General features: G+C 46.7%; 1 protein-coding gene across 3 annotated transcripts in view; it reads right to left on the bottom strand.

Annotated features, from left to right (window-relative positions):
* Window positions 1-26,181, bottom strand: part of INPP5J (inositol polyphosphate-5-phosphatase J) — a gene marked incomplete at its 5' end in the record, with an annotated part of 37,532 nt that overhangs the window by 2,820 nt on the left and 8,531 nt on the right. For all 3 annotated transcript variants that reach the window (XM_083589943.1, XM_083589945.1, XM_083589944.1), the window contains 10 exons: window positions 267-371; window positions 1,387-1,464; window positions 4,370-4,507; window positions 6,097-6,280; window positions 6,410-6,519; window positions 7,235-7,346; window positions 10,649-10,824; window positions 12,026-12,142; window positions 16,848-16,956; window positions 19,562-19,672. In XM_083589943.1, coding sequence (XP_083446069.1) covers window positions 267-371; window positions 1,387-1,464; window positions 4,370-4,507; window positions 6,097-6,280; window positions 6,410-6,519; window positions 7,235-7,346; window positions 10,649-10,824; window positions 12,026-12,142; window positions 16,848-16,956; window positions 19,562-19,672 — 1,240 coding nt within the window. The remainder of the gene's footprint in view (window positions 1-266; window positions 372-1,386; window positions 1,465-4,369; window positions 4,508-6,096; window positions 6,281-6,409; window positions 6,520-7,234; window positions 7,347-10,648; window positions 10,825-12,025; window positions 12,143-16,847; window positions 16,957-19,561; window positions 19,673-26,181) is intronic.

Here is a 26,181-nt window from a genome sequence, read left to right as displayed (position 1 = left end):
GGGGGGTTACATGAGCCCACCAATATTTTATTCAAGTAGGCACCCCTACAGCTTGGTACTGTCCACACAATGACTCACAGTCGCTCTCCAGGATTTCTGACAGGGGTCTCTCCCAGTCCTACCTGGAGATGTCAGGGATCGAACCTGTGACCTTCTGCATGCAAAGCAGATGTTCTCCCTACTGAGCTAGAGCACTTTCCCCCCAACTCGCATTGCTGCTTAATGTCAAATAAGCATACCTCTTGCACATCTGTCTCTGTGCTTACCTGGAAGGGCTCTGTCACACCCACCAAACAGCTGTAACTGTTGCTGTAGTAACCCAGGATATAGTCGCCCTTCCCTTTGGGTAGAGACTCCTCTGGAAACAGTAACTAAATATTTGGGAAGAGAAAACGGGACAGCTATAAGGGTGGTCAAGAGCAGCAAAATGCCAACCTAAACAGCAGAGAGCCAGTGGTGGTGGTGTCTAATGCAATAATAAATATACACTTTGCATGTGCCATACAAACTCTAAATCACGGTTTCCCAAACTTGGGTCTCCAGATATTTTTTGACTACAACTCCCATCATCCCTAGCTAGCAGGACCAGTGGTCAAGGATGACGGGAACTGTGGTCCAAAAAGAATCTGGAGGCCTAAGTTTCAGAAACCCTGCTCTAAATGATAACATAGGTATCAGTAAGAATATCATACAGTGGTACCTTGGTTTTCAAACGGCAAAAACCCAGAAGTAAGTGTTCCGGTTTTCAAATGATGCTATTGTTTCTGGGGTACTTGCACCAATCAGAAGCCGTGCCTTGGTTTTCGAACATTTCGGAGGTCAAACCGACTTCCTGAATGGATTAAGTTTGGCGCTTTTGTTTTTGCTATTTATTTTGCATTTTTGTTTCTGAGCCTTTTTCGGTTTATTTGTTTTTGTGACTGTGTGCAACCCAGTTCAGCTACTGATTGTGTGACTGCGGAAATGGATAAAAGCCCCCCATCCAAACAAAGACTATCATCAGTGCAGGTAAGAAAAAAAGCAATTTTTTATCCTCTACAACACTGTCTTATTTATTTTGTAGTACACAGTGCATTGATTATTGCTTCCATTTTATGGATCAATTATAGTAAAATTGATGTTAAATTGCTGTTTTAGGGGTTGTTTTTAAAAGTCTGGAACAGATGCATCCATTTTGCATTTCTTTCTATGGGAAAGCGCGCCTTGGTTTTGGAACGCTTTGGTTTTGAAACGGAATTCCGGAACAGATTAAATTTGAGAACCAAGGTACTACTATAATCCAACACGTCCTATTATGGAGCACTTTAAATACATGCTCCCATGATATCATAATGCAAAATTGTTTACTGTTACCCCCCCCCCCAAAAAAATCTCGTATTCCCATACCTGGTAAACGTTGCTTTCGGCGTCTTCCTGCTTTGCCCAGAAATAGGCAACGTAGTCCTTCAAGTGTCGGAAGCCCACCTGGGAGAGGGGAGAGAGGGAGGGGTCCAGAAAAACATCACCAGGGCTTTTTCCCAGCGGGGTTGTGCATCCTCTCCCCCACCAAAAGAAACCCCTGACAGCCCTCCTATTATTGTATCTTCCACCCACAGGATTGCTCAGCAGGTTAGAGTATGGTGCTGATAAGGCCAAGGTTGCAGGTTCGATCCCCGTATGGGGCAGCTGCATATTCCTGCATTGCAGGGGGTTGGACTAGATGATCCTTAGCGGTCCCTTCCGACTCTACGATTCTAGGATTATGATACTGCTATAAAGGGTCAGGGAGGGTCAGCTCTTGAAATAAAATAAAATAAAATTTGACTTTAGTTTGGAACCTGTAAAATATACAGTGCTTTTCTTCTAAAAAAATTTTTTTAGGGGTACTCTCATTTTGACTCAAGAAAATCACCATTTTATAATTCAAATCGCGGGAATAATTACAGTAAATGGTCAAAAGTACAAAGATTCACAAAATGTTTAGGGGTATGCATACCCCTGCGTCCCCCCAGAAAAAAAGCACTCTGTGTGTGTGTGTGTGTGTGTGTGTGTGTGTGTGTGTGTGTGTGTGTGTCAGGTTACAGACTCCGCTAACCCAGAAATAGTACCTTGGGTTAAGAACTTTGCTTCAGGATGAGAACAGAAATAGCGCAGCAGCGGCACGACGACACCAGGAGGCCCCATTAGCTAAAGTGGTACCTCAGGTTAAGAACAGTTTCAGGTTAAGAATGGACCACCGGAACGAATTAAGTTCTTAACCCAAGGTACCACTGCACACACAGACACACACACACATATATATTATTTTACTTTATTTCATTTGTATATGTATATGTGTATATGTGTATATGTATATGTATATGTATATGTATATGTATATGTATATGTATATGTATATGTATACACATATACATAGTAAAGGTAAAGGGACCCTGATCATTAGGTCCAGTCGTGACTGACTCTGGGGTTGCGGCGCTCATCTTGCTTTATTGGCTGAGGGAGCTGGCGTTTGTCTGCAGACAGCTTCCGGGTCATGTGGCCAGCATGACTAAGCCGCTTCTGGCGAACCAGAGCAGCACACGGAAACGCCGTTTACCTTCCCGCCAGAGCGGTACCTATTTATCTACTTGCACTTTGCCGTGCTTTTGAACTGCTAGGTTGGCAGGAGCAGGGACCGAGCAACTGGAGCTCACCCCGTCGCGAGGATTCGAATCCCCGACCTTCTGATTGGCAAGTCCTAGGCTCTGTGGTTTAACCCAGAGCGCCACCATATGCAAATGAAATAAAGTAAAATAAAATTAACCTGCTATACCAGAGGGTTTTGGGAATGGACATAGCTCAGTAGCAGAGCACATGCTTGGCATGTAGAAGGCTTTAAACTCCAGCATCTCCAAGCAGGCCTGGGAAAGACCCCTGCCTGACTCATGGTGGGGACAATACCGAGCTAGTTAGACCGCGGGTCTGATTTGTCAGAGGCAATGGCCCTTGGCTAGGTGACCTAAAGATCTGACGCTGTAAAAAATGGCTTTCCTGTGCACACCAAAAACTTTGGGTTCCTGCAAGGATTTTGCCAGCCTTCATTTGTGCTGTTTCTGAACCTCCCACAGCACAGAGCAAGCATCGCTGCTGATCATCTTTGTCATGTGGCTGTTTGTTGCTCCCTCCACCTTTGCAGCATGAATAATTTCGATCAGATGCCTTGAAGGTCTGGCCTTGGGAATCATCGCATTCTGGAAATCACCCTGAAATTGTTTTAATCCTAGCTTTTCCCCCAGAGAGGTGGCGGAACAGAGCAGAGAGGAAAATGATCTTGGGAGAGCCTGTGCAGACCAGGTGGCCCAAAGTACCGTGAATACCGTATTTTTTGCTCTATAAGACTCACTTTTTCCCTCCTAAAAAGTAAGGGGAAATGTGTGTGCGTCTTATGGAGCGAATGCAGGCTGTGCAGCTATCCCAGAAGCCAGAACAGCAAGAGGGATTGTTGCTTTCACTGCGCAGCGATCCCTCTTGCTGTTCCGGCTTCTGAGATTCAGAATATTTTTTTTCTTGATTCCTCCTCCGAAAACTAGGTGCATCATGTGGTCTGGTGCGTCTTATAGAGCGAAAAATACAGTAAATGGCTTTATCTTAGCTACCTGCAGTAGGGGGAATAATAACACAGTCCTACCCAATAGGGCTTTTATAAGAATGGTAGCAGGATTATGCTTGGAACACTTAAAAACATTGCATTTGTAATAATTACGGTTCAGCCAGGCTGCCTTTTGCAGTCAGGGATTGTAAAATATTTATTGGCTTCCTGCCACTTTCAGTGGAAAGAAACTAAGTGAGTAACAAAGAGCTTCATTAATTGCTAAAACCACACCAAAAATAGTAATGGGTTTTGGTGTTATTAGATCAGGTTGTCCAAGATAAAACACAGTAGACAGAACTGTCTGTTTAAATATAATATCATCTGGCCGCCTTTCTGAAATGTATGTGCAAAATACAAAGATGGGGGGGGGAGTTTCCCACCCCACCCCTGAATTTCTTAACATCCCTTCCTGTTGTCCTCTGAGAAGCACTGAGAGATAGGCTAGCCCATGCACACACAAAAAGTTGTTTTCTTTTATTCTCATTCTTCGTTTCGTCTCAACAGTGATGGCAGAAAAAAGGAAAAGGAATTGGGATATTGAATGCAGGAAAGGTGAGCTTTGCAAGAGGTCAGCTGCTGCGGGAGGGGGGGGGAGATAAGCTGTGCAAAATCTCACAGTGCGCATCACAGTCCATTCCCCTATGTGCAGAAGCTGGCACACTCAAAGCTTCTTTTATTTTATATGCTCTGCCCTCATGTCGCTGCAGCCCTCGGTCAGGTGTTACTGGAAAACCACTGTGTGCGGCAACTGCCTCTTACCCGGTAAAGGGCGACCCAGTCCCAGGAGCTGCGGTGATAGCTCGAAGACACCTTGTACCAGGTGACAGCTTGTTCCGGTTTCGTCCACTCATCAGCTACCTGAAGCTCCACCAGCGGCACGTCAGCCCTGGAAGCAAACTGCCAAAGAGAGAGAGAGAAAGGGGAGCAGGTGGTTTATGAAGATTACCCGCTCTGGATCCCACAGCTAATTTTCCCTGGTCTCCTCGCTGGCCCAAATAGGACTAATTTAGCCAGCTAGCCCTGGTGATCATCTAATGTTTATTGGATTTTTGAATTCTGAATTTATTGTTACCGTATTTTTCGCTCTATAAGACGCACCAGACCACAAGACGCACCTAGTTTTTGGAGGAGGAAAACAAGAAAAAAAATATTCTGAATCTCAGAAGCCAGAACAGCAAGAGGGATCACTGCGCAGTGTACATTTCCCCTTACTTTTTAGGAGGGGAAAAGTGAGTCTTATAGAGCAAAAAATACGGTATTCACGTTTTATACTGTATTTTATGCTATTTTTTGTTGCATCAATTAAGTGTTTGAAATTTGTTGCTAGCCACCCTGAGCCCAGTTTTCTGAACTGGGAAAGGCGGGGTATAAATAAATTTATTATTATTATTATTATTATTATTATTATTATTATTATTATTATTATCATCATTATTATATGAGCCATGCTTTGCTGTGTTCGACAACTCACAGCAACCTGCTAAGGCAGCGGTTCCCAACGTGGGTGGTCCCACCCCCTAGGAGGTGGTGGGATTACCTAGGGGGACACCAAAAGGCAAGGGGGCAGCAGGGAGTGCTGGATGTGGGATGTAATCCATTGGAGCAGTCAAATACAACATTCCTTGTTTCCCTAGAGTGGGCACAAGCAGGGGGACATCCGGTCAGTGTAACTTCCTGTTCTACTGGTCTGGAGTGTCCTCCCCCTGCATGGGACCAGGGAAATGCAGACTGGATCCAGACTGGATTGCTTAACTAAAGAGATTCAAACGAATCTGCAAACTAGCTTCCTGCTGTATTGCGGGGAATCTGCTCTGCTACATGACTCGCTAGCATGAGTGAAGGAAGGATAATATTTAATCAATACATCCTCCCCCACTGTCCTTAACATTCCCACAGTGGAGTCGTAAATGACTATCAGGCTTTAACAGCTGGTATCACGAGTTCATCAGTTTTGTGGGGTTAAACTAAATGCAGGCAACCCCCGATTTGCACAGGGATTGTGTTACAGGGCATCACACATGACTGTGTAGCACATGTGAGCCTGTCATCACACCTGTTACACCCTCTTCCAGGTCCGAACAGGATGTGTGCATGCACAGCTGAGCCTGCCTTGAATGTGTGCAGAATGGTCATTGCTTGTAATTTCAATTGGATTTTGAATAAATGTACATTTTCCACTGTTTCTAATTTTATTATCATCTTCCTTAGTGGATTGTGCAAACCACTATAACGATTAATGCTTTGCATAGGGCAGGGTAGGGGGCACTGGGGATGGAACCAAGGGGCCAGCAGAGGCCCCCCAAAGTTTGGAAACCACAGGTTTAGGAGAATTCAATAGACAGAGCAGAATTTTCTGTCCTAGTTTACTGGTTGAAGAGAAGCCTTGATCTTCACCGCTCACAACAGCACAGACCTGACTTGGCGCACAGCCAGGACAGCCCAGAGATTCCCAGCTGCGTCACTTTCCACCAGGGCTCCAGCCTCACCTTCACGGCAAAGATGGAGACCACCGGCTTGTGGTCACTGACGGTGTACTCCATGTGGCTGCAATAGCAAAGCTGGTTCACAGACAGGAGGCCACAGATGGATCTCCCGGGATGCGTCGGTGCGCCAGAGCCTTTGATCTTCCACAGGATCCGGTCGGTCCAAGCCGGCTTCCTTTTCTTGGCGCTGTGAGGCACGCGAGAGAGCAGAATGAGCGGGCACTAAAGGAAGTGCCTGAGAGCACAGTGGTTCTCCCCTATCCCTCCACTTAGGATACGAATGCCCCATCCAGTCCAGCCAGACACGCCCCATTACCTGGTGTCATACATGTCGGTGCCCACGTCAAACTTGAAGGTTGGAGGGAAGTTGAGGGGTCCCTCTTGGAAGCCTTTCAAGATTGGCCAGGTGTTCTTAGCGATGTTCAGCTGCATAGAACAAGAGCGAGGCAAAGAGAGAGAAAGGATGAGAGCACCTGAAGGAGCGTCTCCAACCCATTGTTCTGCCCAGACACTGAGGGCCTTCTGGCGGTTCCCTCATTGTGAGAAGCAAAGCTACAGGGAACCAGGCAGAGGGCCTTGTCAGTAGTGGCGCCCTCCCTGTGGAACGCCCTCCCACCAGATGTCAAAGAGAAGAACAACTACCAGATTTTTAGAAGACATCTGAAGGCAGCCCTCTTTAAAAAGGTAAAGGGACCCCTGACCATTAGGTCCAGTGTGACCGACTCTGGGATTGCGGCACTCATCTCGCTTTATTGGCCGAGGGAGCCGGCATACAGCTTCCGGGTCATGTGGCCAGCATGACTAAGCCGCTTCTGGCGAACCAGAGCAGCGCACGGAAACACCGTTTACCTTCCCGCCGGAGTGGTACCTATTTATCTACTTGCACTTTGACGTGCTTTCGATCTGCTAGGTTGGGAGGAGCAGGGACCGAGCAACGGGAGCTCACCCCGTCACGGGGATTCGAACCGCCAACCTTATGATTGGCAAGTCCTAGGCTCTGTGGTTTAACCCACAGTGTCACCCGCATCCCAGGGAGGAACCTACTGACACCTTGTTACACACACACACACACACACACACACACACAGAGAGAGAGAGAGAGAGAGAGAGAGAAAGAAAGAAAGAGAAAGTGAGCCCTCACCTGGTCCTTCTCCCAGAGCTGGTGGAGGATGTTGTTGTCAATGGCGTATTTCACAAAGCGGATGTCTAAGCTCTCGATGCGGAAGTTGAGGTCCCCAAACCAAAAGACGATGCTGGGGGGGGAGGGAAAGGAGACACAGGTGAGGCCGGGACTCTCTGCTGTTTGAGTCCACAGCACGTCCAAGTCAGAAGGGAAGGCAGAAAGTAAGACACATTCACAGAGGACGTCTAACAGTGTGGCTGTTCACCTAACTGGAGAACCTCCATGTAAAAGAACAGGGCTATCAGATGTTGGAGAGCAAGGCAGCCAGGGAAAAGCTGTCGCTTGGTTGTGCAAATTCCTTGCAGTAGCTCAATGGCCTGCTTAATTACCGTATTTTTCGCTCTATGAGACACAATTTTCCCCTCCTAAAAAGTAAGGGGAAATGTGTGTGCGTCTTATGGAGCCAATGGAGGTGGGAGGCTCTGCTCAGCGCTCCCTTTAAAGAGCCACGTGGATCATGTGTGCGGCTCTTGGGGGCTTTTCCCCAAGGAGGGAGAAGTGCTGCCCTTCTCCCTCCTCGGGAAAAAGCCCCTTAGAGCCGCACACATGCTCCGCGAGCTCTTTAAAGGGAGTGCGGCTCTTGGGGGAGCCTCCCTCCTGCCGCCCGGGAGAGGCTTCGCGCAGCTATCCCAGAAACCAGAAGAGGCTATCCCAGAAGGCAGATCCCTCTTGCTGTTCTGGCTTCTGGGATTCAGAATATATTTTTTTTATTGCTTTCCTCCTCCAAAAACTAGGTGCGTCTTATAGAGCAAAAAATATGGTATTTGTTTGTGCTTTTATCGTGTGTTTTCATATTGGGAACCGCCCTGAGATCTTCTGACGAAAGGCAGTACAGTGGTACCTCGGGTTAAGTACTTAATTCGTTCGGGAGGTCCGTACTTAACCTGAAACTGTTCTTAACCTGAAGCATGACTTTAGCTAATGGGGCCTCCTGCTGCTGCCACGCCGCCGGAGCACGATTTCTGTTCTCATTCTGAAGCAAAGTTCTTAACCTGAAGCAATATTTCTGGGTTAGCGGAGTCTGTAACCTGAAGCGTATGTAAGCTGAAGCACATGTAACCCGAGGTACCACTGTATATAAATCCAATAAATAAAATACTTCTTTTTTAAAAAAACCAAAACCAGCCATTTCTCTCTCACACACGCACAAACAACTGGGACACGATCGAGGGGAGAAGGAGCCCTCCCTCCCAAGCAGCAGAGGAAGGAGGCTTTTGCAGGGAACAAACAGCGATGGCTAAGCCGAGATTCTGAGCCGGGATGTAGGTCAACGCCAGCCGGAAGCCCTCCTGGCTGACTTCCAAACTGCTCCGCCACCGAATGGATCAGGTGGCCTGGACCATCGGCCTCAGCTTCGAGCGCCGCCTGGTTAGTCGAAGCCTTCCGATAAAGAGAGTCTCAGGCTTCAAAAGGGTCAGATGTCACAGCAAGCCCTGCGTGTGCCAGCCTGCCCACCTGGGCGGCCCACAAAGACACATTTCCACCAGCAGGAACCAGTCGGAATCAGATGGCAGAAGTGATGTGGGCAGATGGTGGGGGGGCAGGGAGACAGATTGCACTTAGCACTGATACCCTCCCATATTTTTTTTTCTTCTTTTTTTTAAAAAAAGTGTCAGAAAGCAACCACTTTGAAGATGGAAATTCGCCTGTGAGTTCTGGGAATCTGGTTTGGGTTGGGCACGATTTCTGAGCAAATGCTTTCCGTCCATCGATTTCTCCCCACCCCCTGGATGTGTGAGAGAGACAGGGGGAGGGAGGGAAGGGAGTTAGCTTAGCCCGGAGAAGAGAAGAATGACGTGATCGCCTTCTTCAAATACTTAAAGGGCTGTTACAAGCTTGTTTTCTGCTGCTCCAGAGGGGAGGACTTGAGCGAGAGCTGATCTACAGCGGAATGGGCTCACTCTAAGTGGTGGGTTCTGCTTCATTAGAGACTTTTAAACAGAGGTTGGATGGCCATCTGTCAGGGACTTTTAGCCACGATTCCTTCGCTGCAGGGGGTTGGTCTAGATGACCCACAGAGGTCCCTTCCAACTCTGCAGTTTTAGCCTCCATATTCCCTCACAACTCCTTCAACTGCCCCACCTCATCCCTACTCAGCTCCTCTGTGTCCCTCTATCCCTGCTTCATTGCAACCTCTGCCATTATGTAAAACCTCCATTTAAAAACCTGCCCTTCTTATTTTGTTCTCTTTCCCCCACCCCGACTTCATGCAAATCCAAGAATGTGATGCAGTGCCACAGATCCTCCAACAGGGGGACTGCGTGATGATAGCCTCACGTTTTTATGTATATAGGAAGATATATATCACTTTGAATCTGGGTTGCTGTTTTATCAACGTTCAGATTAACTGGCCTATGTGTAATTGCTGTTTTAAACACACACACAAATGCCGCTGTCTTTCAAAAGTCTTAAAGTGCCTGGTTTCCAAAGTAATTTCATGATTACATAATCCCAGCTTTCTCAGTCTATTTAGCTTTCCAGGCTATTCTGGCTGAGGTTGATGGAAGTCCAGAACAGCTGGAGGGCACCTGGCTAATAAAGGCAGATGTAAGCTTTCTTATAAGTGTTCTGCCCTAGGAAAAAACAGCCTATAAATAAGTATGTGTGTATTAGGGGCTGGTTCCCCTGCTCACTCGGTTTGTCAACCCCGCCTACCCCTTTGCCCTTCCCCCGCACCTTCCCCCCACCCTTTAAATCTCACCCACCTTTCCTCTCCATAGCTGACCTCCCCAACAGCTTCCGTGAGCCTGCCTGCCATTCCTCGTGGTGCAGCTGGCGTGGCCACCTGCTGGCAGACGTGTGAACTACAGAGCGTGACAACACCTTACATTTCTATTTATATAGGAAGATATGCATTCATACACATTGAAAAGGAGTCTCAGAGACCAGCATAACTGGGAAGAGGGGAAATAACCGAGGCAGTGGAACGGAGGCTGGGGTGGACTGGGAGTCCTGCCCATCTTCCTTCTTGCTTCTCTCTGATCAAAACTGCCTTCCAACTAAACATCAGGAAGAACTTTTTGATGGTAGGATCTGTTCGACAGCGGAACGGTCTCTCTCGGAAGGTAGTGGGGTCTCTCTTTCACTGGACGTTTTTAAGCAGAGGTTGGATGGCCATCTGTCCAGGTTTATTTAGTTGTGATACCTGCATTACAGGGGGTTGGACTAGATGAGCACTGGGGGGCCCTTTCCAACTCGATTATCCAGGAGAAAAGATCAGACTCTGTATCATACAGGAGAGCTTTTCAGCCACAGGGCCACATTCCCTTCGGGACAACGTTTGTGGGGGAGGGGGACATACCAGGGGTGGGCGGGGCAAAGGAAAAATGGGTGGGGCAATTGATATGCAATGCACCTGGGACCAAGACTTACTCGTGGTCAAGGATCCCGCTGGCTGACGGCCCTTCGAACTGCTGCATATGGAGGATGGTGGTGAAGTCCTCCTTGCGTTGCTCTGCCTTCTCCATGTGTGCCGGTAGGTGGCAGTTTAGGAAGCAGACCATGTTGCCAAAGATGGAAAGGCGGATGCTCACCCCACCTTTATTGCCCTGCATGGGGGGGGGAGAGAAAGGTATGGATCAGCTGCCACCAGGGGCTACGCCTTCACTCTGCGCCCTTGGACCCATGCACACTTTCTGTCAGGCTTCAGGGAATCAGCTTCCTCCCCCCATGGCAGTAGATAAGCGGAACAAAGGAAAAGGAGTCGTCTTACCAGTTAGAAGCTTTAATAATCACAGCGAGAGGACAAAGAACACTCCTCCTAGAAATCTGCAGTGTTCCCAATTAAGTTCCCTCCTCCCTCCGTCCCTATTAAACTACGCCACTCCTACGTCTTGTAATCTGAGCTTGGAGCTGCTGTGTTTTCTGTTCTTCCTCTATCTATCTATCTATCTATCTATCTATAAGATTTTCTTGATTTACAAAAGTGTGTGCAATGTCTCTCTCTCGTATTTTCCCCCCATGTAACATTTTTACAAATCAGTTTCATTTGTTGAGACATTAGGAAGAAAAGGGGGAAAGAGGTGGAGTGGGGGGCGGGGAAGATGGGTGGGGTGGGGTGGCGATGTTTCTATTTTACTTAATGTATGTGGGGTTTGGTGTCAGCGGTGCTTGTGCAGGTTCTCTGCTGTTCACTTGTGTTCCTTTGGTGGTGAGAGAGGTTGGGGTTGGCCTAGGGTGTTGCTGTTCATTTGTGGTTGGCTGTAGTGGTCTTTGTTTTCATGTGTGAGTGGGGTAGGTGGGTGTTTTGGATCAGGTTAGCTATATTGATTTGTATCCTGTTGGTGGATTTTTGTCGTTGTCTTGTTCGGCTGTGTATGTGATAAAGGGGAGCCATGAAGGTGTCTTCTTCTATTTGTCCCCGTGTCAGTTTCAGCTTATTAGTTAATTTTTCTAGTAGGGCTGTTTCCCATACTATTTGGTACCATTGGTCCATGCTTACTCCTGACAGGTCTCTCCTGTTCTGCCACTTTCTGAGCTCTTCTTGACCTTGGGGAGAGCGGAGGAATGCGTTCCAGAGACAGTGAATCTATTAACCCTCTCCCCCCCCCAGTGTTTCTTTTCCTAGCTGTTCCCCATCCAGCATTTCCCAGCTTCTGCCTTCTGAACTATGCCCCTCTGCAAACTGTTGTTCCAAATCTATACTGTCCTCCTGCTCCTGGGAAGATTCAGGATCAGGATCAGGGGGAGGGGGTAGATCCCAGCTTTTTCCTCAGTGCAGCCCTCCTCAGCATGGTCCCTGACACTTACCCAGTATCCTCCCAGTCCCGTCCTGGTGCAGTCCGTCTGGATGTCTTGTAGAAACGGCAGGTGGTAGTACTTGGCAAAGACCATCAGGATGACACCTTGCATCCGCACCGTGCTCACCTAGAACAGCGAAAGGCAGTGAGAGAGCCAGGCAGCATGGTGCAATGGTTAGAGCACCTGGCTAGAGGGCCCGGGAGACTGGTGTTCATTTTTCCACTCGATGAAGCTCACCGGGGGATCTTGGGCCAGCCACTGTCCCTCAGCATGACCTACCTCACAGGGTTGTTGTGAGGGTTTAAAGTGGGGAGGTGTGGGGAGAACTATGTACACCACCCTTGAGCTCCTTGGGAGGAAAGTGGGATATAAATGCATTCATGAATAAATACATCTCTCCACCTCACAGAAGGCACGGCACTCAGTTTGAATCCTGAACACACACACCCCAGGCTTGCAGGCCGATCTGTTTGAAAACCAAGGTACAACTGTATTGCTTTATTTGATCTAAGTTGTTTCTTTCAAAGTTATGGTGACTTGGATCAGATTGTTATTATGCGTGTGACCTTTGCTGTCTATTTTCTTGTTTCTTCAGCTCGTGAATCACCTTGTGTATGTATAGTAACATAGAAAGGTGGTGTTACAAATTAAAAGTGAACTGAAATGTACAGTGGTACCTCGGGTTAAGAACTTAATTCGTTCTGGAGGTCCGTTCTGAACCTGAAACTGTTCTTAACCTGAGGCACCACTTTAGCTAATGGGGCCTCCCACTGCCGCCGCACGATTCCTGTTCTCATCCTGAAGCAAAGTTCTTAACCCGAGATACTATTTCTGGGTTAGCGGAGTCTGTAACCTGAGGTACCACTGTACTGCAGGAATGTCAACTGAAGTGTCCATAACAGAAGAACATCCAAGCTCTGCTTTAAAACATCCAAGGAGGGAGAGTCCAGGCTAGGGCTAGAGGTGAGATGCTGTCTGGAGAAACAAATGCAAAATATGTGTAGTCATGGAAAGTCAGCTTATTGATGGCTACCACACATGATGGCTTTGCTGTGTCTCCACAGCTGGAGGCAGCAAGGCTTCTGAATCCCAGTTGCTGGAAACCACAGGAGGGGAAAGTGGGTTCTTGTGCCCAGGTCCTGCTTGCAGGTTTCCAACAGGCATCTGGTCAGCCTTGTTGAGAACAGGATGCTGGACTAGATGGGCCATTGGCCTCTTCTCATGTTCTTATGAGTTATGCACAGCGCTCCATTTTCAAAGTGCGTTTCCTTTCTGTATTATATTACCTCGTATGCCACAGCAAGAATAGCATATCCAATTCTAGAGCACAAAAGTGAAACGTGCAAGGGAGATGGAGTTGTCCCAAGGTGATCTGGCGCGCTATGAATGTGTCCTGGAAAGCTCCGGTTGTGTGTGGGGTGGGGCAGGGCGAGAGAGAGGGGAGTAGAATCAGGCTGTCAGAACAAGCCCATCCCATCGCCCCAAGTCACACAGAGGCTGTCCTAAATAGGGAGACAGCACAGCAGGATCCTCAGCCCTTGAGAAACCAGCAGCCGCTCCTCTCCCCTTCGCCGTCACAACAGCCTCCCAAACGCTCTGATGCTCCTCGTCTCCATGGCATCGCCATGGAGACCGCTGTGATGTTATCGTTGGGAGCAGGGCAGGGTTCTGAGGTCATCCGAGGAACTCAGGCAGGCAAGCACCCAAAGCAGCTCGCCTGCAGCACCCTGGCTTTGCCAAGGCTACTGGAGCCTCGCACCCTCAAATCCTCAAAAGCGGGGCTGTGGAGGGAGGGAGGTTGGCACCTGCGACACTCACGAGGGGCATCGCCTCAGCCAGTCTTTGCGTCCCTGAATCCCACCAGCGCCACAGTCGCTGGGCCAGAATGGTCTGGTGCATGCAGATCTTTGCAATCTGGGCTGTCGTCTGAGGTTTCGTTTGCACCTTGGGGACGCATCTCTCTATGCGAACCTGCCTCCCTGTGTGAGCACATTCTCTCAGTGCCCTCGACGTCAGAGGGATCAACCAGAGAGAGCCTTTTCGGTGGCTGCTCCCAGGTTGTGAGGTTCCCTCCCAAGAGAGGTCAGACTGGCTCTCTCTATCTTATCCTCCCACTGGTGGGCTAAGAGAGGCCTTTGAAAGCTAAGGCTCAGATGATGACGATCCACTGGGCTGCCATCCTGGCAAACTGGATTGGGACACCATATCAAGCGGCATCCCATAATGCGCTTTAGGACAGGAGTGGGAAGGAAATCTGTCTGGATCGACTGGGAGGCTGCCACATCGAGAGGGCAGAGTGAAGCTGTGGGTCAGAAGAGCGGACCCAGTGGCGTAGCGTGGGGGGTGCAGGGGGGCCGGCCGCACCGGGCACAACATCTGGGGTTGGGCAAATCCACGGGTTAGGGGGCGCAAATCCACGGGTTAGGGGGCGCAAATTACTTGCCTTGCCCCGGGTGCTGACAACCCACGCTACGCCACTGAGCGGACCCATGGGCAGTGACATGCATTATGTGCATTTGTGTATTTTAATGAACTGAACAGAGTGAAAGGTTATGAGTCATGGGGGTGCAGAGATTGTGTGAATGAACTTAGTGCTTAGCTTATATTTTTAGTTGCTATTTTGTTAATGTTTTTAATATTGTTTTATGGATTCTAAATGCTGCATTTCTTTATTAAATGCACAAGTCACAATTGTGAGGTTTAGCTTATTTTTTAGTTGCTGTTTTGTTAAGTTTTTTATAGATTGCATTTTTAAAAATAATTTGTTAATTCTTTTATATGACGTATGCTGTATTCGCGATGTGCTATCATGTTTTATTATGTTATAGTTATTTATAGGTTGACAAATCGCTTTGAGATTCATTTGAATGAACAGTGGCATAGAAATGCAATCAATCAATCAATCAATTAACCACAGCTGCCCCACCCCTGGCTTACTGCCCACCACTATCATGGCCAGGGACCAGGGACCAGCGCATTGCCAACAGACACTTGAGATCTGCAAAGTTAACTCCCCCAACACCTGCCCACCAGCTGATGTCACTTGTGACATCTGATGAGTGGGAGGACAAGGTTAAATCCTGCACTGGCAGTGTGTACCGGTTTCGAGCAAGGAACAGGGGCACATAGCCAAAGCAGCAGGATTTTACACACACATCCTGCTCATCAGCTGGTGAGTGGAGGGGTTAAATCCTGCTCGTTTCAGCAAATTTCCTAATTCAGAACCCCTTGCTGAAACAGTCAAGGAAAGGAAGCATAGCGAAAGGAAACCTAGGAACCACAGCAGGGAGATCAGAAGTCATACTAGAATTAGTGAAGAATTAACGTGGGTGGCACTGTGGGTTAAACCACAGAGCCTAGGGCTTGCTGATCAGAAGGTCGGTGGTTCGAATCCCTGTGACGGGGTGAGCTCCCGTTGCTCAGTCCCAGCTCCTGCCAAGCTAGCAGTTTGAAAGCACGTCAAAGTGCAAGTAGATAAATAGGTACCACTCCGGTGGGAAGGTAAACGGCGTTTCCGTGCGCTGCTCTGGTTCGCCAGAAGCGGCTTACTCATGCTGGCCACATGACCCGGAAGCTGTACGCCGGCTCCCTCGGCCAGTAAAGTGAGATGAGCGCCGCAACCCCAGAGTTGGCCACGACTGGACCTAATGGTCAGGGGTACCTTTACCTTTTAAACTCAATTTTGGATGTAAGAAGTGCAAACTCTTTTTCGGATTGCTTTTTGATGTGTACTACATTTTTTATATGTTTTTTCTTTGTCATGCTATGTTTTTTCTTTTAAAACCAATAAAACATTTTTAAAAAGAAAAAAGAAAGAAACAGTCAGGGAAAACCTCCTTTTAGCAGTACCCTGAAAGGTACTTTGACGTGCTCCTTTATTTTTATTATTACAGCCATTATTTAATTTTTTTTACGCCTCACTTTTTCTCCAATGCCTGGATAGCTAAGTTGGTTAGAGCATGGGGCTGATAACACCAAGATCACAGGTTCAAGCCTTGCATAGGACAGGTTGGGCTAGATGACTGTTGGTATCCCTTCCAACTCTACAATTCTAAGCCCTGACTTTGGAACTTCAAGGCACCTTGCAGCAGAAATCATTGTGATGTCAGGTGATTGACAGGTGGGCCACCTGTCCAATGCAGCTCATGCATCTGACCCCAATACGGATCTGGCCCATGTAGTTCTCCCCCCCCCCCCCGCACACACAATGGTAATCTAAACTGCTGGACTATGCCAAAATGGCAAAACTAACTGGGAGACTCAGGAACCAAGAAGACAAGGACTTTAAAAAGGAATGGGGGAAATTTACAATTTACTTAGGAGAGCACTGTAAGCAAAGCAAAACTTTAGCTGGACTATAAGAATCACTTGTAAAGTAAAGAAGATTATGGATAATTTGGAAAAATGGAAATAGTGGAGAACATATTGATATGCAGTCTTCATTATTGTAATAAGGACCCATGTAGGAGATGGGGGGGGGGAGTCATGAGAGTCAGAAAATCTCACAAAATGATTATACAAATTGTTTGATTGCAAATTTCTATTGATAAAAATAAATAAAAAATATTTAAAACAACAACAACTGCGGGAATAATAACACAGCCCCTTAATTAAGTTTGCATTGGCCCTGGCTTTAAAAAAATAAATCTGTTAGTACAAACAACATTCTGATTCACTGTTGTTGTTTTGTGTAAAAATTAATTTTATCAGTCCTCTGATTATTTGCAATTATTAAAAGCACTTGCATTCATAATCAAAACAGAAAAGTCCCCCCTCAAACAACATTCTTAACCTGTCCTCAGCTTGTCACTGAGTTCCCCTCGATGCTTACCAGTACAAAATTAAATGGACTCAACACCTCCATGAAGAGTTCGCTCCACTGGTCTGTGAAAAGAGCATCTTTGAGCCGTTTGTTGATCATGGAGTTCACCTCCTGGAGCCTGAAAACAATTCAAAATTGTCACCAGCTGGCAGGCAAACACTTTGGAAAGAACACTCGGCTCTCCAAACACTTTCACAGGAAAACGAAAATGGAGGAAAAGACTCATGTTTTCCTTTTTTCAATAAAATTTATACACCAATTGATTGTAAAGCAAAAAGTCTCAGAGAGAATAAAACTATAAAATTAACTATAAAAACAATTCTTCAAAAGATAAAATCAGCAATGAACTAAGAACAGATTAAAACTTACAGCAATTTTTTTTAGGCTTTTCTAAACAAAAATGGTTCTTTAGCAAACGCCAAAAAGAGGGCAGGGAAGGCACCTGCCTGGTGTCAATAGGCAGTGAGTTCCAGAGATTAAGTCCCACTCTAGACAAAAAAAAAGATTGATTTCTTACAAATGCATAATGGGTATTATGTGGGACCTAGAACAGCGCCAGTTCCGTAGTTCAAAGCAGCCGAGGATTTTTTATGCCAAGGATCAGAGGGGGCTGAGCTCACCCCACCCACAGGGCTGAAATCTCTTCCCCCACCAACACACTACAAAAGACTCAGTGGCTCTACAAAACCTCGCCCTGTACCAACTCAAAACCAAAACGAGAACCTGTTCTTCTGATTGAAGATATGAGAGGGGAAAACCACATAATTGCCAGATAATGGAATCATAGAACTGTAGAGTTTGTTCTGAGGTTTGGGCTGAATTGTTGCTACGTCAAAAAAATTTCTCGGGCATTGTCCTTTTTCAACCATTCTCCGTCTTATGATTCTAGCTGGAATGGCAGTTATTCCTTTGGGATGGAAAGAAAAGGCCAAATGGAATATGGAAAAATGGAATGATTATGTGTTTGAATACGTACAATCAGAAATATTTGCACAGATAGTGGCAGAGGATAGATGGGAAAACAAATGCCAAAGAATCACAAATAAATGGGCTTTTTACAGGGACTGGATAGAAAGAGGTGAAGCCAACCCTAACATACAAGCTCGAATGAACAGACTGTGTACATGGATAAAGATATGAAGAAGGAAGGCCTGACCGGGGGGGGGTTGGAGTTGGGGAGGGGGGGAGAGGTAAACCGGATGGTATTTTGAACGGATTTTGTTATGTAAGCCCTTTTTCAGAAACCATATATATTAATGCTAAGTAGGTATGCATTGTAGTATGAATGAATTGTGTTTTGTATTCTTTGTTTATAGAATATATATAATAATGTTACGTTACTAAGCAAATTTAATAAAACAGTTAAAAAAAAAAAAGAACCCATTCTCCGTCAATTTAGGAGAAAGGAAATCACATCTGAAAATTACAAAAGAGGAGGGAGAATTTGGGGGTGACGTGCCTAGATTTGTGAAGATTACATTAGGGAAACTTGGCTGCAAAAAACAAACAAACCCTGCAACACTGTGCAAAAATGTATATATTATTAAAATACAGGTCGGCAGCGAATTTTTAAAAAGAAAGATCTACAAACTGATGTAGGAGTTGAAGGAGCAGGGTATGTTTAGCCTGGAAAAGAGGAGGCTGAGAGGAGATATAATAGCCATCTTCAAATATCTGAAGGGCTGTCATGTAGAAGATGGAGCAAACTTGTTTTCTCCTGCTCTGGAGGATCCGAACTAATAGATTCAAGTTACAAGGAAGATTCCAACTAAGCATCAGGAAGAAATTTCTAACAATAAGAGCTGTTCGAAAGTGGAGGTCGTGGATTCTCCTATGGGGGCTACCTGTGAAGGTAACCTGGAAACTGCAACTAATCCAGAATGCGGCAGCTAGACTGGTGACTGGGAGAGGCCGCCGAGACCATATAACACCAGTCCTGAAAGACCTACATTGGCTCCCAGTACGTTTCCAAGCACAATTCAAAGTGTTGGTGCTGACCTTGAAAGCCCTAAATGGCCTCAACCCAGTATACCTGAAGGAGCATCTCCACCCCCATCATTCTGCCCGGACACTGAGGTCCAGCTCTGAGGGCCTTCTGGCAGTTCCCTCGCTGCAAGAAGTGAAGTTACAGGGAACCAGGCAGAGGGCCTTCTCAGTAGTGACGCCCGCCCTGTGGAACGCCCTCCCATCAGATGTCAAGGAAATAAACAACTATCTGACTTTTAGAAGACATCTGAAGACATCTGTTTAGGGAAGTTTCTAATGTTTGATGTTTTATTGTGCTTTTAATTCTGTTGGGAGCCACCCAGAGTGTCTGGGGAAACCCAGCCGGATGGGCGGGGTATTTATTTTTCTTCATCGTCTTCTTTGGAGTTTTTTTAAGCAGAAGTTGGATGGCCATTTTTTATGGATGTTTTAGTTGAGATTCCTGCATTTCAGGGGGCTGGACTAGATGTCCCCCAAGGTCGCTTCCAACTCTACGATTCTAAGTGGGGAGAATGAAACTTAAAGGTTGTGGGGGGAGGATGAGAAAGGGAGAGAAACTAAGCCAGGCAGATTTGGCCATCTCTAGTCCCAGATGTTCACATCTGGGAATCACTGCCCTGAGCACCGTTCCTTCACCCTGCAGAGTTGTGTTGGATGGGAGTTCACACACACTTAAACACACATTCTACTGACATGCTCTGCCAAAAGGGCAGTCCATGGCGGATCCTTTTCCTTACCCAATGGTGATCATGTCTGTGTCGTTGGAGTCCCCCGTGTTGAGGTGCAGGAGCGAGGTCACATCGGCGGGAGGCATGGCTGTACCAACGTTCCAGGTCACGATAGTGATGCTAAGAGGAAACAGGGGGCCTGGTGTCAAGCGTCATTAGTATTAAACTCAAGGCTGGATGACTGTTGCACACTCTATCTGGGGCTGCCCTTGGGCCTGGTTCGGAAGCTCCAGCTGGGGCAGAATGATGAGGCCAGACTGCTGACGGGAGCTTCTGGTCGAGAACATGCAGCCCCCTCGTTAGAACACCTCCACTGGCTGCCCATCTGAACAACTTAGGTCCAAGGTTCCACAGGGAACACTTGAACCCAGTACGTTTCCAAGCACAATTCAAAGTGTTGGTGCTGACCTTTAAAGCCCTAAATGGCCTCGGCCCCGTATATCTGAAGGAGCATCTCCACCTCCATCATTCAGCCCGGACACTGAGATCCAGCACTGAGGGCCTTCTGGCAGTTCCCTCCCTGAAAGAAGTGATGTTACAGGGAACCAGGCAGAGGGCCTTCTCAGTAGTGGTGCCTGCCCTGTGGAACGCTCTCCCACCATATGTCAAGGAAATAAACAACTATCTGACTTTTAGAAGACATCTGCAGGCAGCCCTGTTTAGGGAAGTATTGTTGATGTTTTATTGTGTTTTTAATATTCTGTTCGGAGCTATCCAGAGTGGCTGGGGAGACCCAGCCAGAGGGGCAGGGTATTATTATTATTATTATTATTATTATTATTATTATTATTATTATTATATGTCCTAGCTTGAGCACAGAAATCACCTGCAGGAGCATCATTTGTTGTTCCCCAAGTTGGTGAAGCTCATTTGACAGCAAGAAACCAAGCCCAGTCCTGTGGAACTCTCGGCCACTAGAGAGTCAGCAGGTGCCTTCTGTGCCAACTCTTAAACACCTGCCGAAAACATTTCTATTCTGTCAGGCCTATGCAGGCGATTAAGAACACTGTTGGGATTCTATTCCACCTTTTGCTGCAGACATGGGATTGTTGCGTGTCACACGTCTGTTTACATTCCAGCACAGATTGCTGGCATGAGCAGAACTTCCACTTTGTATAGTTGTTGTTTTTAGCTCTCTCTCTGAGAAGACGGCAAGGAGAGACGACATGTTCCTTTGTCCTGATTTATGTTTAATAAATGCGTAGCTCAGAATGTATCTACAGCCTCAAGCCTCTTCTGTTGCGCAGTATACACTGCTGAGTAAAGTGTGCTCAAGTCTGTAATCTTGGGTCGCTGATGTACATCAGAGCAGAGGTCAAAGAATCTCCGCAGCAACAAGGCTGAGAGGGAGACGTTCCAGCTGGGGCTGAGACCCCCCGATTCCGACAAACACACCCTTCCACATGGTTAATTGATGTCTGTTTTTAACTCTCTAACCTTTGTATAGTTTTTATTTTACTATTTTTTATGTTTTATTGCTGTAAGCCACTTTGATTTTTTTTTTACATAGCGGAATATAAGTACAGTTAACCTTGGTTGTTGAACGGTCTGGACGTCAGACGTTTTGGCTTTTGAACGCCAACAACCTGGAAGTGAATGCTTCCATTTTTGAACGATTTTTGGAAGTCAAACGGCTTTCGAGGTGCATTTCTCCATTTTTTCAATGGATTTTCCCGACAGCCCCATTGTGCCTAGGTTGTCAAACGTTTCAGAAGTCGAACCAGAATGGATTACGTCCGACAACTGAGGTTCCACTGTATTTTAATAAGTAAAATAAAATAATAATTATGGGTTGTTGTTATTTGTATCATCTTTGTGCCCTTCACCCTAAAGTCCCAAGGAAGGTTACAACATTAATTTGCACTATTAAAAACAGTTTAAACAACTTATACTCACAAAGTAATGTAGGTCCCTGATAGGGTTGCCATATTTTGAAGAGCAAAAAAGAGGACACATTTGCCAACTTACCATATTTTTCCGTGTATAACATGTCCCCGTGTATAAGACGACCCCTATTTTTTGGGACTCCAGATTAAGGAAATGGGGAAAGATTGCACAAAGCTGTTGAAGTTTGGGGTGGGGGATTGCCAACAATCACTCACCTGCCTGACCACCGCTGCCAATCACATGCCTCGATGAACCCACCAATCATCTGCCCGCCAAGTGCCTGCCCAATTACCGCAGCAGCAGCCAATCACCTTGCCACAACCACCAAACACCTGCCCAATCACCGCTGACAATCTCCTGCTTGTGGCTGCCACCAATCGCCCATCCTCACTCTGTACTATCCATGTACAGTGGACGTTCGGGTTGTGGACATGATCCGTGCAGGAAGCCTGTTCGCAACCCGCAGCGTTCGCAACCTGCAGCGCCATGTCTGCGCACACGTGGTTTGTGATTTGGCACTTCTGCGCATGCACAAAGCACAATTTAGCGCTTCTGCGCATGCGCCAAAACCCAGAATTAACCTCTTCCAGTACTTCCAGGTTTGGCACGGTGCACAACCTGAAATCACACAACCCGAAGCGTCTGTAACCCGAGGTATGACTGTATAAGATGACCCCCATTTTTTCCCATTTTTTAAATAATAATAAAAAATCATCTTATACATGGAAAAATACGGTATACTTTTAACTATGGATCACTATGAAGAAAAAGGACATGTGCGGGTGGAAAGGACACATGGCAACCCTAAAACTGTCGAAAGCCAGAGTGGCAACCCTAAAGTAAGCTGGACTGAGGTTTGCTAGACTGAGATTCAGCTAGCCAGAAACACTTATTTCACATTCGCACCTGCACACCAGGCATGCAGGGAGGGTCTGTGCAGATGAAGTTGCCCCCCCCCCCATCAACAAACCACAGACAGAGTTTGCCTCACCCCAGACACCATCATTCAGCTACAGGCTTTTGAGACGTGGTGTTTCATCTGAGCCAAGCAGCTTCCAAGAATTTTGCAGATCAAGACAGTGACAGCCTTTGAACACCCCAGTATTTTATGCCTCAACCACCTCCTCGTTAATTCATACATCACACAGGCATCTTCTAGGTGTAGTTTTAGACATCTTAAAAAGGTTATTTAGACAAGCTTACTTTGCCACATGAGTGACCTAGTTTTGCATTTTTTGCCTTGCTGTTTTTTTTACCTCAGACTTCATTATGTTGATTATATACAGGAGTGCTCCAAACATATAGCAGTATAGAAATTTATGCATAAATTAATACACATTTATAACTTCTTTTATTTATTACCTCTGCCTGCCACACTACAATATAAACTTCTTTGGGGCAGTTTAGAGAATAAATAAGGTTTGAAAAAACAGCTAAAAGCAAAAAGCAAAAGCAAAACAGAAAACCATTTAGGGGAGGGAGAATCCTGCATTACTTGTTATTTATAAAGCTTGGGTGAACAGAAAAGTCTCTGTCTGGTACAAAAATGACCTCCAAGTTAACACCACTTGAGCCTCCCTCGGAAATCTGTTCCATTACCAAGGGGCCACCACCAAAAAAGTCCCTCTCCTTAGTGGGGTCCAACAATACCTGGAGGCATCAGACTGACCCCCTTGGATGCTGGCATCCACCAGACATTCAGATGTTGTTAACAGACCCTCCGGGGGTCTCTGTTTTACAGATTTACAGAAGCTGTCCCAGTTTCTAATTTGTTTTTCCTTAGGACATCCCTATTTTCATCAGAGAAATGTTGGAGAGTATGGAGTTATGTGACCCCCCCCCCCGAGCCAAGGAGATAACTAACTATACAACCTTTAGAAGACATCTGAAGGCAGCCCTGTATAGGGGAGTTTTTTAATGTTTAAAGTTTTATTATGGTTTTATGATGGTTTTATTATGTGACGTGAGTGGCGCTGTGGTGTAAACCACTGAGCCTTGGGCTTGCTGATCGGAAGGTCGGCAGTTCAAATCCCTGCGATAGGGTGAGCTCCCGTTGTTCGGTCCCTGCTCCTGCCAACCTAGCAGTTCGAAAGCACCTCAAAGTGCAAGTAGATAAATAGGTACTGCTCTGGCGGGAAGGTAAACGGCATTTCTGTGTGCTGCTCTGGTTCGCCAGAAGCGGCTTAGTCATGCTGGCCACATGACCTGGAAAAACTGTCTGCGGACAAACGTTGGCTCCCTCGGCCAGTAAAGCGAGGTGAGCGCCGCAACCCCAGAGTCGTTTGCGACTGGACTTAACTGTCAGGGGTCCCTTTACCTCTATATCTTGGAAGGTGCCCAGAGCGGCTGGGGCAACCCTGTCAGATGGGTGGTGTCAGTGCTTTTTTCTGGGGGGACGCAGGGGGATGCATACCCCTGAACATTTTGTGAATATTTGTACTTTTGTCCGTTTACTGTATTTATTTTCCCTGATTTGAACTGTAAAATGGTGGCTTTCCTTGAGTCAAAATGAGAGTACCCCTAAACATTTTTAAAGAAAAAATAAGCACTGGGCAGGGTATAAATAATAAAATTACAACAACAACAATTGAATAAGATGTCCCTATTTGCATCGGATAAATGTTGGAGGGTATGTAATAATTTTATTATTTAATCCCCACCCATCTCACTGCCACTCTGAACGGCTTCCAGCAAAATATAAAAATGCAATAAAACATCAAACATTTTTTTAAAATCCCCATAAAGGGCTGCCTTTGGGTGGACTACAAAACTTTTGTTGGACTACAAAACCCATCGGATGAAGCCAGCATGGCCAATGCTCATGGAACTGGAGTCCTGCAACAGCAAACTCGTGAGATACAAATGCAATAAATAAAACACAACAACACTGTAGCCAACTAACCCCCAGTTAAAACCTCGCTTTGGCTACAAATGTACCAAAGGACCTTAGCAGAGACACTCTCTGGCTCAGTTGCTTAGAGCTGGGTGCTGATAATGCCAAGGTTGCAGGTTCAATCCTTGCATGAGACAGTTGCATATTCCTGCATTCCTACGATCTATAATTCTTTTGGCCTTCCCTGCAGGGCTGTCATTAGCCAGGGATGGAGCTGATGTCCTCATGATGTTCTCCAAGACTCCCGGCAGCTTGCACAGTGAGCAGTCAGGGATAACGGGAGCTGTTGTCAACCAACGGGCACTAATACAATTTAAGCACTCTGACCGCTTGGCACGTGCCATTTTCAGAGGCTGCTGTGCTAATATGATTGGCGTGGCCAGCTGGAATGCTCAGTGCCTGGCAGAAGCCCCCGGAGGGCCACTGGCCACGGCAGGCTCCCTGGCAATAAATCCCAGGGCATTAACACAATTAAACCGCATATGCAGAAAGGCGCCAGTTAGCGTCAGCAAAAAGGACTCGCTGCAGGTGCAAGGGGGGGGGGAGGCGCTGCTCCATGGGAGAAGGGCTTGCTTGGCCCTCCAGCAGGAGGGAGCTGGTTCCAAGTTGCTTATGCCAGGCATCCTGGTAGCCCCATTGTGCGGGGGGCAGGGGGAATGACTGGTGTTGTCATTCTAGTTGTCGGATTCTCAGTTCCCGTCAGCTCCAGCCAGCACAGCCAGCAGGATGCAATGTCCAAATTGGACCCAACCCTAGCCTGCATCGCTGGGAAGTTGGGTTGTGAAACGAGGGCACAATTTAGGAAGCCACAGAGAAGGACACACACAGACACACCTACAGGGCTGCTCCTAAAGGAGCAAAGCCCAGTTTTTCTTACCAGCTCACTGGCACTATGCCGAAAGGGACAATAGTTATGAACCGTAAAAACAAGCCTAAGTACAAAGGTCTTATGGCAAAGGCTTAAAGATAAGACCGGTTTGGCCCGTTTAATGTTGCAATCATTATAATGAGGTTTGCTGTAAAAAGGTGGTCTACTCTCTCATTCATAGTGTGAAGCGGTAGCAGCAGCGGCAAAAAATAAAATAGGCTAATGCAATTCTAGGCTGCATCAATAGAAGTCCAGAGTCCAGATCAAGGGAAGTGATAGTCCCACTCTATTCTGCCTTGTTCAGACCTCATCTGGGGTTCTGTGTCCAGTTCTGGGCACCCCAGAGTAAGAAGGCTAATGACAAGCCAGAAGGTCCGCAGAGGAGGGCAGCCAAGATGATGAAGAGTCTGGGACTCAAGCCTTAAGAGAAACGGTTGAGGGAGTTATAATATCAATATTATAAGAAATTGTAGTTGTTGTTATATTTTATTATTTATTATTTATACCCCGCCCATCTGGCTGGGTTTCCCCAGCCACCCTGGGTGGCTGCCAACAGAATTAAAAGCACAATAAAACACCAAACATTAAAAACTTCCCTAAACAGGGCTGCCTTCAGATGTCTTCTAAAAGTCAGATTGTTGTTTATTTCCTTGACATCTGATGGGAGGGTGTTCCACAGGACAGGCGCCACTACCAAGAAAGCCCTCTGCCTGTAACCTCACTTCTCGCAGTGGGGGAACCGCCAGAAGGCCCTCGGCGCTGGACCTCAGTGTCTGGGCTGAATGATGGGGGTGGAGATGCTCCTTCAGGTATACTGGGCTGAGGCCATTTAGGGCTTTAAAGGTCAGCACCAACACTTTGAATTGTGCTTGGAAACGTACTGGGAGCCAATGTAGGTCTTTCAGGACCGGTGTTATATGGTCTCTGCGGCCGCTGCCAGTCACCAGTCTAGCTGCCGCATTCTGGGTGTGTTTAGCCTGA

This window comes from Podarcis filfolensis (assembly GCF_964270895.1).
Source record: "Podarcis filfolensis genome assembly, chromosome: 16".
In the NCBI taxonomy this organism is placed as follows: Eukaryota; Metazoa; Chordata; class Lepidosauria; order Squamata; family Lacertidae; genus Podarcis; species Podarcis filfolensis.
This window is presented reverse-complemented; position numbering and strand designations above follow the sequence as displayed.